Source organism: Pelobates fuscus, chromosome 8 (assembly GCF_036172605.1).
Source record: "Pelobates fuscus isolate aPelFus1 chromosome 8, aPelFus1.pri, whole genome shotgun sequence".
Taxonomy (NCBI): domain Eukaryota; kingdom Metazoa; phylum Chordata; class Amphibia; order Anura; family Pelobatidae; genus Pelobates; species Pelobates fuscus.
This window is the reverse complement of record NC_086324.1, coordinates 61627497-61642797: the sequence shown is the minus strand read 5'-3', so window position 1 is coordinate 61642797 and position 15301 is coordinate 61627497. Positions and strand designations below refer to the sequence as shown.

General features: G+C 39.7%; 1 protein-coding gene across 12 annotated transcripts in view; it reads right to left on the bottom strand.

The window, feature by feature from the left end:
- Positions 1-15301, bottom strand: part of MAP2 (microtubule associated protein 2) — a 223680-nt gene that overhangs the window by 39274 nt on the left and 169105 nt on the right. For 6 of the 12 annotated variants that reach the window (XM_063429924.1, XM_063429928.1, XM_063429929.1 and 3 more), the window contains 3 exons: positions 8796-8873; positions 5604-5825; positions 365-3955 (listed from right to left, as the gene is read on the bottom strand). In XM_063429924.1, coding sequence (XP_063285994.1) covers positions 365-3955; positions 5604-5825; positions 8796-8873 — 3891 coding nt within the window. The remainder of the gene's footprint in view (positions 1-364; positions 3956-5603; positions 5826-8795; positions 8874-15301) is intronic. The other 6 variants (XM_063429931.1, XM_063429935.1, XM_063429933.1 and 3 more) reach the window with 4 other exon arrangements.

The following is a 15301-nucleotide window of genomic DNA, read 5'->3' as shown; positions in this document are numbered from 1 at the left end:
AGAGTATCTATTACCAGATGGATCAATAGGCCACATGTTTCATAACAATAAAAAATATGTAAATATCATTAATCTGAACTCTCCCTATTGTTTCGTTCCTAACACTTTTAAGGCTTAAAATGTAATATTACGAAATATTACATCTTAATGTAAGAAGTTATGTCAGAATTATACTAACATCCTCTTCAACTGTTTAGTTGTGAGTGGATGATAGGATGATATAGACCAGCCAAACATTATTTATTACAAGTTTTGCTACTTTTTTAAATCCCACTAAGCTATCAAGTATGTAAAATGTAATTCTATTGTAAATCATCAACGCTAAGAGAAATTAAATAAAAAAAACTAAAATAGTCACACCCACCTTGTGTATCTACCCAGGCACTGTCTGTATCCAGTACAGAGTCATCTATTGTTGTCTCATCTCTGTAATCATCTTGTGTTTCAGTCTTGTATTCAGTAAAAATGGTTTCTTCTTTTTCTGGAGATGCTGGGGTGCAAGGTGACCCTTCTTTAGGTTCATCTCTGACCTCTTCTTCTTCCGCTTCCTCTTCTGTGTAGGGTTGCTCTTCACCTTCTGTAGGTACTGCAGTTGCAAAGCGTACACTATGTGCTATTGGTTCACCCTCATCCACAGTGGTCTGGACCACTTTAATAAAGTCGTCTTCAACTGTGACAACAGACTCTATGACACCTGTCACTTCTTCAGTGCATTCTACCACAGGTTCGTCATCAACTGACTCAGCTACAGTCTCCTGTTCTGGTATATTCTGTGCTGGTTCTTTCACCTCTTCCTCTACTACCTCTACATCCGGTTCTTCATTATCAAAATGTTCTTCAACCTGTTCATCTGTCTCTTGTTCAATTACTTGCTCTTCTAGCAGAGGTTCTTTATTTTTCTCAACTTCAGGCTCAGTTATGTCTTCCATTTGCACTTCTTCTGTTAAGTCCTGTTTGATTTCATCATGTTTTACAGAGACAGTAACATCAGAAGTTTCCTCTGGAACTTCAGTGGTGCTATCTATTGCATCTGGCTTCTGGGCATTTTCAGCCTGGGTGTCCTTGGTCACTTCTAGTACAGGTTCTTGTGGTTGTTCTGGCTCTCCACTGGATTCATAGGATTCTTCTTTATCGACCGCTTCTTGATGAACTAAGTCTGGCTTTGCACCTTTCTCTTTTAAATCTATTTCAGAAAGCTTGGCTCCATCCTTCAGAAGGGCAGCATCCTCATTCCCATCATTATCTACTTCTGTTGTATCTTTAACCATACTGGAATCATTGTCTTTTGCATTATCTTCGGGGACATGTTCTTCCTTACACACATCTACTGACTTAATCTCAGCCTTTGTATGTTCAGTGGGCTGCTCATGAATAGGAGATACCTCAGTATCAAGATCTGAAGGCTCTTCTTTCTCAAATATTTCTTTTTTGTCTGTCTCTGGTGCTACACTAAGAGCTGTATCTTTTTCTTTAGGTTCTGAAGGAGTTGTATCAATTAAATCCTGTGATGATATTTTATCATCTCCAGGAACACATGGCTCCTCCGTGCCCTTCTCACCTATCTTTTCTGTTATTTTCACTTCACTAGTGGCTTGCCTAACAGACTCACTGTTTTCTGTTTGGGATATAAGAACATCTGTATCATCAGGACTTTCCCTAAGATCTATTTGTTCTTCGCTTTTTTCTAAAACTGTGTCAAGTTTATTATCTGATGCTTTCTTATCCACTTCTGACTCCCACCCTGGTGTGATGGGTTCACCAGGAAGGTCTTGGCTTTCTTTTTCAAGTTTTTCAGCTGCTGCTAACTTGACTTCTATTATTGATGGATCCACACCATGGCCTTCGTAAAGGGTGGACATTCCTCCAGCTAAACTCTCACTATCCTGAACTGGTGAGGGAAGAGGGACAGTGTATTTGTTAAAAACACAATATCCCAGTTCTTCCTGCTGACTGTCTGTCTTTACAAGAAGTTGGCTAGTGTCATGGACAATTGCTTGTTGGATAACTGCACTTTCATCAATAATGATCTCAGATGCTTCAGACTTTCTCCTAGCTGCTTCAGATTCCCCACTCCCTGAGTCTAGCCTTGACCGTGATCCAGTTAAATCTAACATTTCAGGAAGATCAGGTGCCATAATTGTACCATTTTTGTAATACTCTTTAGCTGGGTACTGAGATTCACATAATGGCTCAAGCTCAAACCTTTCCTTTACTGAGATTTTTTCTGTCTCTGTATGGTCCTCCACTTCTTCCTGTTCTGATTCTTCTGGGAATGAAGGTGCCTTCTCTAAAGATGGTGTAGTGGCTGGTAAGTCACATTCATCACCTTCATCCAGACTCCCACTTGTATTAGATAATATATCTGTTGCAAGGGGTGAGAGATCATGTGCACGGGCATAGCTAAATCCCAATGCAATAGAGTCAAGACACGACATAGGGAGATTTATTGACATACTTCTCTGTTCAATGGCTGATCTCCCCCCAAGTCCTAAGCTTCGACTAAGAGTGAGATCATCCTTATTTCTGCTCTGGAATTCTGATTTGTCTGCATAAATATTTGGATCTATAGTAAACAACCTGTCACCTTTAGCAATGTTGGATTGTAGCTTCACAGATGTAAGCATACTATATCCAACTTCTTGAGCAGGGGTAGTAACTTTTTCTTCAGCGATGGGTTCTAGGTCAGTGCTATCTTCATCATCATCAGCTTTTGCTATATGAGGAATGGAGCCAGCTTCATATGCAGGTTCCTTAACATCAGTCAGCTCATAGTAGTCACTGCTTTGCTGAATATCACTTTCTGCATCTTCCTTTTTCAAAGCAGAAGTCTCAAAATAAGTAGACATTCCAGACTTGTCTTCTTGAAGCTGCATTTTATGTTCAACTGGTTCCTTGGTCTCATGGTCAAGTTGGGGAAAAGATTTTTCTTCAGAAAGTTTAGACTTGTCATCTTTAAATGAATCTGAATCATCTTTAGTTGATGAATATTTTGTCTCTATATCATAGTCACCAGGGAAGAGCGGTTCACTTAACGGGCTACAAGCACTTGGACCCCTTGGTTCATCCATCCCACTTTCAACAGTCTTTACATCAGATTCTTCACTTGTATCTACTTTATCAGCAGACTTGTCAAAGGCAGCTTCCTCTTGGACTAATTGGGGGTCAGTGGTAGAATGTGATTTATGTGTTTCAGGCTTCATATCTGTTTCCTCTATTTGCATGATGTTGTCTTTTTCAGTCACATCACTCAAAACTATTGTGGTAGTTAGCTCATCTGCAGGAGTTTTTTGAGATGTCACAGACTGCAGCACACTAGCTGTACTGAACGTATCACCTTCAATCTGATCTATCTCACTGTGGCTATCCACTGGATGGCCTTTGGGTATCTCCGTTTGAGATGGTTCTAGTTTGACCGCATCTGTAGTATCTTTGTCACCAGAAACCATGGATGTCAATGATGAATGTGAAGAAAGTTCATCTTTGATACCATGCCCCTCCTTAATCACAGAAGACATTTCGCTTGTATTTGAAGAATAATCATAGAAAGGATCATCGCTACATTCTTGTCGTGTTGAAAGGTCATCTTTTTCTTTTATAGAAGAATCTTTTGTGGAATCCTGGATCATACTATCTTCTACTTTTTTTCCATTCTTTGGAATTTCTTTTATCTCTTGTTTTTCAGTATCAGAAGATGTTGGATGGCACGATTCTACTGCAAAAGCATTAATGTTTGAAGATTCAGATCCCATCACAGTGCTCGACAGCCCCTCGACATCCCAGTCAGATTTTTTCACATCCTTCTCAGATGCACACAAAGAAGAGGTATCTTGTTTTGGTTCCTCATGGGTCATACTCTTAACTGATGATTTATCTTCAGCTTCGTCTACACTTTTCACAGAAAAAGGAACTGAAGCCAACTTTTCTTGTGTGTCCATCTTCGAGGCTGTAAGTAAATCTAAAGCAGTTTTTTTCACCACATATTAGTAAATACATTTTCATTGTTTGCACGATAATATAAACTGAATATCTAGCAGCAAAATGGCAGCAGCATGTATATGAAAACAGCAAAGCTTGAAGTACAAAAGCACGAAATCAATGCACTGTAACCTGCTGAAGGGCTTTCACTTGTCATTAAGGTGTTCTTCTGATTTGTACGATAGTAGAAGAATATTATAAAAAATATTTATAAAAGGGGACAAAGATGCTTTATCTGTAGCTTTCATTACACAGGTCACACTGCATTTACACAAAAACATTACAACGAGAAAGCACATGGCATGAGTATTGCATCAAATTAGGAAATAAATATTATATCCTGAAGGAAAGTGAATTACCAAAACACTTGCTTTATTTTAAATTTATTTTATTTTTTTACATACTTTCTCAGTTTGAAAGCAGTGTAACTGGGAGCATGTGTCAATTTTGTCTTGAAACTTAACTTGGGGGAGGTGGAACTATGGGTGCATTGGAATCCTGCAATTTCTTACAAATCTCTTTAAAATGCTTTGAAAAAAACAGAGGTACTGCACCCAAAAAGGCCTCCATGATCACTTCAGTAGGCCGTAGATTATACAGTATTGGGAGTGTCCCTTTGGGAGTGTCCCTTTAAGCTAAATATAGTTCATTTTTATTAAAGATGTACAGCAGCCTTACAAACAAACCATCAGTTTGTGTAAGGGTAATTCTCCAGAACATCCAATATAACCACAGTAACCTGGTAAACAATGATAAAGTGGCTCTTTAATAAAAAGTAACTTTAATTTAAAGATATAAGGTGATTGGTCTTTGGAAGGGGGTGGGGAAGACAGAAAATATTTATCACATTACAGTTAAATTTTTATCAAGTGTAACCGAGTCGAGATTTTATTGTTCAATTAAAAAAAAAACGATCAAAAGAGATTAAAACTGGTATTTTTTATTGTAGATCCACTTAAATCATAAAAAAAATAAAAACAAAACAAAAGTTAAAAAGATAATAAGTCATAAAGAAGAATGTAAACTCATAGCTCAGAAATGAGCAGTCGCAGACTGCAAAGGATGGAAAAATACATGCTAAAGAAGAAAAGAGAAGCAGAAGGTGTTGGTAAAATGAATAAATAAATGACACAAAACTCTAACATATAAAACAAACTGTAAAAAATTGAAAAAAATTAAAAAAGAAAGAAAAACAATGTTTATACCAAGCTTCTACATGGAAAGAGTTAAAACCAATTTAAGTACTAAAATAAATGAATAAAATAAACAGAGTTATACAATTATCAGCAATGTGACTGGCAAACACATCTAACATGACAAGGAAAGACTAATATGAAGCATTAGCTTAGCAGCAAAGCAGTTGTATCATGGCAAAGTAACCTGCACATCAGCTTTTAAGGTAGGAAATCATATCAACTATACACTCAATGTGATATTATGCCATTCGAGTGCCAGAGGGCTCTGCCAAGCATTTAGAAGCCTACCCTTCTGGTACACAAAGGCCTAACATATTGCAGCCAGGTGAACAGAACAGTAAAGCTACGTATAGGTATGAAGCAGCCTTAGATAAGCATTGACGAAAAGCTTGTTGGAGGCATAAACACATGCAAAGTTTAGACAGGACACACCTTCCTCTGGCAAGGAAGGCAACGTGCTAGCAGTAGATTCTGCCTTGCTTTTTCCGGGAGTTATTTCGCTTACAACACTTTCTTCATGGTGTTGTGTGACCTCAGAGATTGAAACTGCTTGGTCTTCACCAAGCACCAGTATAGAGGGCTCGGTTGACCTGATTTCTGCCTCCTGAGCTTTCTCTTCTTGTTCCTCAGTCAAATGGCCCTTAACTCTCTCTTCTTTTTTTTTTTTTTGTGAAACACAAGATGACAGCAAAATAACAGACAAGACAATCACAAAAAGGTTATGCATGGTGTATTCATGAACATAGATTTATGGCGTTTTTTTTGTATAATGACTGATATGCTTGCTCAGGAAATATAAGAGGGAATGTTGTTGAGAAAATAGAGAAATGTGTGATTCGTTGAACATCGTGATATTTAATACTGGGACTCATAATCCTGGTAAAGATGGATGACAACAGGAATTGTTTGAATGGCCACAAACCTCTGTTTGGTGTCCTTAATTTAAGTACTGACAAAAAGGGAATTGGGGGCACAATTCACTTTTTTTATTTACTATGTACGTTTGGAGTCTAGACCAGATTCCTTTTGGGTTGATCATCCTGTCCCCCATCTTCAGATGCACCTTTGGAGGTGACCCCAGGAAAGTTTAAATTTTGAAGAGGACTTGGATAGTGATATTTCTTTAATTATAATTTTCATTTGGTATTGAGCAGATATATGATTTGCTTTGTGAGTATATACATCAAATAACTATCATTTTAATTGTTTAGTTAAGACACTGCATTTTTTATTATTTTGTTTTTTTTAATCACATTAATTTTGCATTATAGATATTCACAATGCTCTTACAACAGATTATTGAAATACGCTTTAACTTCTGAAGCATTAGCACTATTTAATTTGTCTCCAAATAGTGTTTGCTGAGATAGGTGATTTTAAGTAGCCTTCTAAAATTTAAAACAGTTTTTTTTAGGTGTGCTCTGTTCCTTTATCTGTATTATCTTGAGTACTGTCTCGATCATTGCTATGCATTCTCATAAAAATATATACCAATATAACTACCATTCTCATACATAAGGGCATTTTGTAACAAATTTGTATGTAAAACAATAAAAAAAAATTTCCGACGGGGGAGCTTAACGCGCATGCTCTGTGAGCACTCCGAGCGCATTAGGCCCTCCCATAAGAAAGCATTGAATCAATACTTTCCTACGGGGATTTAGCATAGGCAGGGTGTACTTATGCAGAGCATAAAGACGTCCAACTTCAGTTAGGCAACCAAATCCGGTAAAATACCAGAAGTGACACTAAAGGCTATCTTTGTACTGCAATATAAACATTGTAGTTTCTCAAAAACTGCATTGTTTTACATTACAGGACTAAGGGCAAGAGGGACATTGTACCCAGACCATTTTAATGAGCTGAAGTGGTCTGGGTGCCTATGGTGTCCTTTTAAGTTATTTTTCTTCTATTCTTTTTTTATTCCTCTGGATCAAATTATTCTAGGCCTGTGGAAGTATAAAATGGAATTCTGTAGGTGGCTGATGGAATCCTGGTTTTCTATTTTTGGTTAAGCCTTTAGTCCACTACAATTTATTACCTTGTGTGTATATTCAAAATTATTGTAGTCACTTTACACACAGACATGTAACTAATAGATTTAAAGGATTTCTTAAAACAGATGCATATATATATATATATTCATGGAATACATAAAGTAGCCAATATGTTTAATATTATTCCATTATCACGCCAAAGCCTTCAGTTAATATATTGTCTGCAAAGGACAGCACTATATGTGAACACAGTATTTTAATCCAACAAATAAATGAGAACAATGGGTGAATAGATGGATGAGGAGTCAGGCAGGGCTACTTTACTGTTGGGAGAAAGGAAGTGTGGCCTAGAAGAGTATTTTACTGATGTTGGCAGTAGAGGTGGAAGTGGGACCTGGCAGCAGTATTTTACTGTTGGTGGGAGAAGAGGTGGAAGGGTACCTGGTCGAGTTATTTACTGTGGGTTGGAGAAGAGGTGGAAGGGGACCTGGTAGAGTTATTTACTGTGGGTTGGAGTAGAGGTGGAAGGGGACCTGGTAGAGTTATTTACTGTGGGTTGGAGAAGAGGTGGAAGGGGACCTGGTAGAGTTATTTACTGTGGGTGGGAGAAGAGGTGGAAGGGGACCTGGTAGAGTTATTTACTGTGGGTTGGAGAAAAGGTGGAAGGGGACCTGGTAGAGTTATTTACTGTGGGTTGAGAAGAGGTGGTAGGGGACCTGGTAGAGTTATTTACTGTGGGTTGGAGAAGAGGTGGAAGGGAGCCTGGTAGAGTTATTTACTGTGGGTTGGAGAAGAGGTGGAAGTGGACCTGGTAGATTTATTTACTGTGGGTTGGAGTAGAGGTAGAAGGGGACCTGGTAGAGTTATTTACTGTGGGTGGGAGTAAAGGTGGAAGGGGACCTGGTATAGTTATTTACTGTTGGTGGGAGTAAAGGTGGAAGTGGGGTCTGGCAGCAGTATTTTACTGTTGAGGGTGGAGGGAAGGGGGCTTGGAAAAGGTATTTTACTGTTATGATGTAGGAGGGAAATTTGACCACTTTTTCAGGGAATTTTACTGTTTTTGGGGCAGAGTGTAAGAAGGGAAGGAGGCCATCCTGCAGAGAAATAGTAATACTGGGGGCTGAAGAGGGAAAGAGCTACCTATCAGGGGTATTGGTGCCAGTTTGGGGAGGAGGGAAGGGGGGGTGTAAGGGGACAGCAAGGCAAGACGATGTTAGAGGTTAGGTTCATAGTAGAGAAGGAGACCACTTGGAAGGTTGTTGTAGCCGGTTTATGGAAAGGTTAGATGGTTGCCAGGCAGGGGAATGTACAGACTGGTGATTGTGGAGAGGGAAGGGGTGGGGCACACTAGCAGGAAACTTTATAACTGGGATGGTGTGGGCATCATGGCAGAAGATTACATAGTTTGGACAATGGTTCTGACAGCAGCCCTGTACAGGTGTCCAGTGGTATTTTAACACATTAAATGACAGCAACGCCTCCACTTTTATTAGTAAATGTAACGATTACACATGGTATTTCTGTTACAGTCTGTTCAGAATATGATCTCTACGTCATTCTGTAAAAATAAGGTATAACAGTGCATTACAGAAACACATAACAAACACTTCTCATCATGAAACCTTACCTTCCTCCACTGTGACTGCCTGCTCTGAAGCAGGTGAAGGGGGAGGCGATGGAGGCAAGTTGGTCATATCTTCAACAGCTAGGAAAGGGAAGCAGTTACACCAGGTAAATCAAATGTGAAACACCAGCTCTGAAGAGTATATATGTTAAAGCACTGCAGATCTAAGTTCCTATTCAATGGAATCATATATCAGAATTTAGTTATTGATGAATTGTGGCAACATAACGACCAGATTTAAAAATTTATGGCTGACCAGTTACAAAAGAGTTCCAGAATCATTGGCTACTTCTGGCAAATGGGTTGTTAAATTGCCATAATTCACTGTTTAGTGAATTGTCTCCTTTTTCTACACAGATATTTGCATTTAAACTATAATATGTAAAGCACGTCTCATATCTTTGAGAAACAAATATCATTTTTACATATAGACAAACTAAACATTTATACTTCATAGATCAAGAGCAATGATTAAACCATACATACAAATTAATTAAAGTTTATAGGGTTTTTTTTTTGTTTGTTTTTATTTAGCATGCCCTATTAGTGTATTAGCATTTGAGATTTGATCCCCCATAATAAAGTTAAAATAAAAAATACATTTACCTAAAACCCAGTACGTGTTTCTGCTCGCTGTCAGACATCACTGCCTCCCTCGCGCATTACATCCAATCCTTCTCATAGAGAAGCATTTTATTGGACTGTTTGACTTTCTCAGAGGGCATGCACACGTTGAGTGAGGGGAGGATGGGGATAATGTAAAAAAATAATAATAATAATTACTATCACTGGAAAGAGGCAGGGAGGGAGTACACAGCATGAGGGGAGCTCGTTACCTCCAAGGTGAGAAGTTGAGGCAGCGTGCAGGGCGTGCAGGGCGTACCAAGACAGACATTATTTTTGCACAGAACTGGCATTAGGCAGCCTTGGTGCAACAAGCCCCGGCACAAAAGTGCAAATTTCTCTGTATATGCAGCGCTTTCAAGCAGAAATTCTGCACATACAGATTCAATCCATCATAACTGCTTCTAAAAGTAAAATGGTCATGGTGGTTGGAGTAATCATTTAAGTCTAATTGAGCCTTTGAGATCATAACTAAGTTGTTTAAAATATTCAAACTAAAGCACAATAAAATATTTAAACAGAATCATTACCTAAATGCTATACAATATGGAAAACGGAGAATACGTGAAATATATTCATAAAAATAGCCATGCTGTGAAAGAATCTACAGATGTTATTCAGTAAACACCAAATTGCAGTGAACGTTACAATTTGCAAAATTTACGTGAAATTACTGATTTGGAAAATTTTGTAACTCAGCTATTATCTAGCTATTTTAGCCTGAATTTTGCAATTCAGTGTTTAGTGGATGAACTACAACATTTTTGATAATGCACTTACAGATTTTTCAAATTGTGCTGTGTTTTATAGGACAAATCTACTCAGAATTGATGAGGCAATGGCATTTTTATATTCATATTACAACATGTACTACAAAAAACAAAAAGTATGTAGCTTAATTCTTTTCTGGTGTTGTTAATAGTCACTACACAGATTAGTGGTGGCCAACAGGTAGAAGCTGTTTTTGAATAACACAACAATAGACAGAATGTCCTATCAGCACATTCCCAACAAATATATGGATGCTAATAAAAGAGCCAGCAGCACAGGTTTCATATGTGCCAGAACCATTTAATATGTATCTAAGAGTCCTAAATGAGGCCGTCTGTAAGTCTGGTACACATGCATTCTATGCCAATACTCAATGAAGCCAACTCCAGGCCTCCCAGCAGACCTATTGCTTTTGGCTGGCCAGTGCTGATTTTGGGGTCCTGTCCCACCATCCCGCTTTAGTTTCTTTAGCAGTGCTCACTGCATGCTCCTGTAGGCTGGAGACCAGCCATGGAGTCTGTCAGTGGACCGCCCTCCATTTGCCCCTTTTATGGACATTGCTAATGAAGTAGGTTACCCTCCTGATTTTCCTCTCCCGATTGTTGGGAGATATTGCCAACTCTCTGCAGTGTCCATATTAAAATCAAATGCACGGCAAAATAATTATATAGAAATTGTTTAAAAAACATACACATCTAAAAAAATGTCCAGATCTAGCAGGACTGTCCAAAATTCAAACGCATGCCCCACTGTATTGGGTTAATTGGGTCACTAAGATTAGGTTCCCTTGCATTGCATTGAAAACATGATCTGCCTGTTTTATATATCCAGTCTAGACTGACCATAGTCGGGACAACCAAGTAATAAAAGTGTAATAAATATGTACAGAGAAGATAGAAACTGCACGCACAATAAGGTCAGCGATAATGCATTCACATATTTTGATGTGTTTTTGTTTTATAATGCTAGTCATTGCATTAAAGGTTTTTTCAGTCACGTTATCTTATCCTTAATAGTAATCACAGTATTTATTTTGACATTTCCACATTTTATATTTATGTGTTTGTACATATATATATATAAATAACTAATCTTGATGGGACCCTTTGTGCTTTCTTACATAACCAGCTAATGTTATTTATTTGCTGTCCTTTTAAAGTACAAACTTGTACAATTATATTTTTTAAAGCCTGGCTTCCTACAGAGAAAAACTACTTTAAAAGTAATTTTCTCTGTGAGTGCCTCACCACGGTGATTTCTATTGTTGCAGTCTAATTTGACCATGAATGCCAGTAGCTGATCCTTCCGTGGATGAAATATAGTTGAATAGATTCCCAAATGTAATACTACTCTTCAGCACATAAAAGTGATTTAATCTTGTATTCCACTTTAAAAAAGCATGTGAAAAAAACAAACAGACAAATATTTAAATACCACTATACTAAATTAACACCAAGCCCTCTTCTCATCCCACCCCAAACTAAACAGCTCACGACACAACTCAATGCGTTATCATCACGCAGTTTTAAAATATCCCTTGTCCTCTCCAGACCGATGCTTGCAGCGATACACCATATTCTTTAAGGACTGAGCAAACGTGAAATTCTCGGAACTAATTAAAATGGCTGCATCGGTAATTTGGAGCCTGAAGCATAAGATCGTACTGTGATAATATAAAACCGTCATTAAATATTTAAAAAAAAATAAGTATATGAGTCTTCTAGAATATAAACCTTCAAAAATGGTCAGACTTTTCATGAGATTCTAGAAACTCTGCTTTAACATATTCCATCCTCATTCATTCCACACATCAAACTTTACAAAGGTTCCCAGTTGCACAGACAAGAGTCTGCTGTGCATCTTGCTGCTATATTTTGGGGTAGACTGTTCTTGTACCAATATCACAGAGGGTTTGTTGGGAAAAAATCCTCAGTTACTGCTCGGGTCTTTCATTAGAGTTCATTAGAGTATTCACTTTGTCCTGCACATAACTCATAACAGGTCCCAACACAGTACTACATATACTCAGAATCATTATAATTCATTGGAACTCTGCCTACAGCATCTGATCAGATGACACCACTTGTACACCTAGCTAGGTCGGGGTGTCAGCAAAGAGAAGAACCAGTAATCACCATATGTACCACCTTTTTACAGTAGGAATCCCCTCATTATGTTTGGGACAGCATATCGCGTGTTCTGCAATAACACATACTCAATGCATATTCTATAATGTCACCTTGGCACTCTATGTCTCCGTGGAGTCCCTCTCCAGAGTTTGATACACAATGATTGTGTATCTCTTTTCTTTTTCCGCAAGAATTGTTACTCTGTAGAACTTTAACATTTGCCAATGTAATATATTTCCCTACTTCAATTTGTTTCTATACCTGTTTTATTATTCGGCATGCTTGTTCGCCAGCACACACTTTGATAACATACCAGTATCCTGTTACTCTACTCACACATTTGCTACAAGTCACTGAACTTCCAGAAAGAGTACCGTAATGGACATTTGTTCATGCTGTTACACTGCCGTTATAGCGTGATAGTGTTTTATTTTTTATGTAACACCTTTTGAAGCTGTTCAGTGCCTTGCTCAGAGTCACAAGCTCACACTTCATTTGAAAGTTGCCATTCCTACAGGGCATTTCCATTCTGATTATTTCAATCTGCCTTTGTAACGAGAATATACCCCTACACGCAGGATCCAGCCAAACAGAAGACAGCACAGAGGAGAGATCGGTCTACCGGACCTTAGAGTGGCCGGACTCGACGTAATAGGAGAAGTACAGAGTCAGGAACGATCCGAGGTCAAGGGCACAAAGAGACAGCGTAAACGAGAACTAGCCGGGGTCTGGTACACAGGAATCAGCAAGCCGGCAAACAGAACAGACAAGGATAAAGCGAAAACGAAGTCAGAATACAAAGCCAAGGTCAAATACGGAGAAACACAACTGAACACGACAAGCACTAAAGGGAACTGTAGCAGAAACCACGATAGGGCAAGGAACTAAGGGAAAAGGGTAAGTATAAGTAGCCTTCAAACTAATGTGATTGGCTCCTGTCACTTCCACACCCCCAACAGGTAAGTGTATGGGGTGATTGGCATGACAGGAGCCAATGGGAGCCTTTTTGCAATTTAGGCTCCCACTGTCTATTTAAGAGCGCGGCCGAGACTCGCGTCGCGCTCTTAGCTGCAGGCGGGACACGTGACCGCATCTCGCGGTCACTGCCCGTCTTCCTGTTAGGAGAGTCGGATGAGCCGCGCCCCCGGATAAGGTAAGTAACGCTACAGTACCCCCCCGAGGACACGCCCTCCGGGCGGGCAGGACCAGGCCTGGCAGGAAAACGCGAATGGAAAGAACGTACAAGGCGGGGAGCATGAACAGCATCCGCAGAAATCCAACTGCGCTCCTCAGGCCCATAACCCTTCCAATGTACCAAGTACTGAAGACGACCCCTAAGGAAACGAGAGTCAAGAACAGCAGACACTTCGAACTCCTCATGACCCTCCACAGAGACAGGAGGGGGAGGGGGAGTATGCCGGGTATAGCGGTTGCGTACGTAAGGCTTCAATAACGAGGTGTGAAAGACATTAGGTATACGCAGATTCTTAGGCAGACCCAAGGCATAAGAAACGGGATTAACCTTATGTATAATGCGATAAGGACCAATGAAGCGGGGAGCCAATTTCATAGAAGGCACCCGGAGGCGAATATTCCGTGTGGAAAGAAAAACCCTGTCCCCCACAACATAGGAAGGAGCCGCTCTGCGATGCTTGTCAGCCTGAGCCTTCTGGCGGGCAGCAGAGTCCACCAAAGAACGCTGAACCTGCTCCCAAGTATTACGCAAACCAGCCAAATGTTCATCCAGAACTGGCATGCCCTGTGAGGAGAATGCAGCCGGAAGAACAACGGGATGCTGGCCATAGACAACGTAAAAAGGGCTTTTGCCGGAAGAATCATGAGTGGCGTTATTCCGAGCAAATTCAGCCCAAGGAAGCAGGTCAGACCAATTGTCCTGATGGTGAGACACAAAACAACGGAGGTACTGCTCCAGAGACTGGTTGGCACGTTCAGCAGCTCCATTAGACTGGGGATGGTAAGCGGAAGAAAATGAGAGAGAAATACCCATCTCCGAACAAAAGGCTTTCCAGAACCTGGAAATAAATTGGCTACCCCTATCGGATACAACAGATAAGGGAATACCATGTAATCGAAACACTTCTCTAGCGAAGATAAGAGCCAGTTCCTTGGAAGTGGGCAACTTGCGAAGAGACACAAAGTGAGCCATTTTGGAAAACCGATCTACTATCATTAGGATGACTGTGTTACCATTCGAAGGGGGTAATTCAACAATAAAATCCATTGATAGATTAGACCAAGGTCTCTCGGGAACGGGGAACGGATGCAACAGCCCACAAGGAACTCTACGAGAGGATTTCATACATGCACAAGTAGTACAAGCACTTATATAGTCAGTGACATCCTTACGTAAGGTATCCCACCAAAAATACAGAGAAACGGCTGACACCGTTTTGGAAATACCAGGATGTCCAGCAGTCTTAGTATCATGATACAGTGACAGAATATCCCGTCTCTCGGGAACGTCAACGAACAATTTATCATTAGGCCTCTCGCTAGGTGCCATGCTTTGTTTCGCTTGTATGGCCTGCAAGAGGGACGAGGAAATAGACAATATAGTAGTTGCTATTATCCTGTCTGGGGGAATGACAGGAGTAACATCAATCTTATGTTTGTCAATAGTCTCGAACTGTCTGGACAGAGCGTCCGCTTTAGTGTTCCGATCACCTGGCCTATAGGTGATTATATAATTAAAATGAGACAAGAACAGTGACCACCTAGCCTGCCTGGAAGACAATCTTTTAGCTTCGCTAAGGTAGGATAGGTTCTTATGATCTGTAAATATGAGGATAGGATCCTTAGTGCCCTCTAACAAATGTCTCCATTCTTTGAGTGCTAAAATGATAGCAAGGAGTTCGCGATTACCCACATCATAATTCCTTTCTGCTTTGGACATTTGTTTAGAAAAGAAGCCACAAGGATGCAATGGCTTGTCAGGAGACTCTCTTTGGGATAAGACAGCACCTA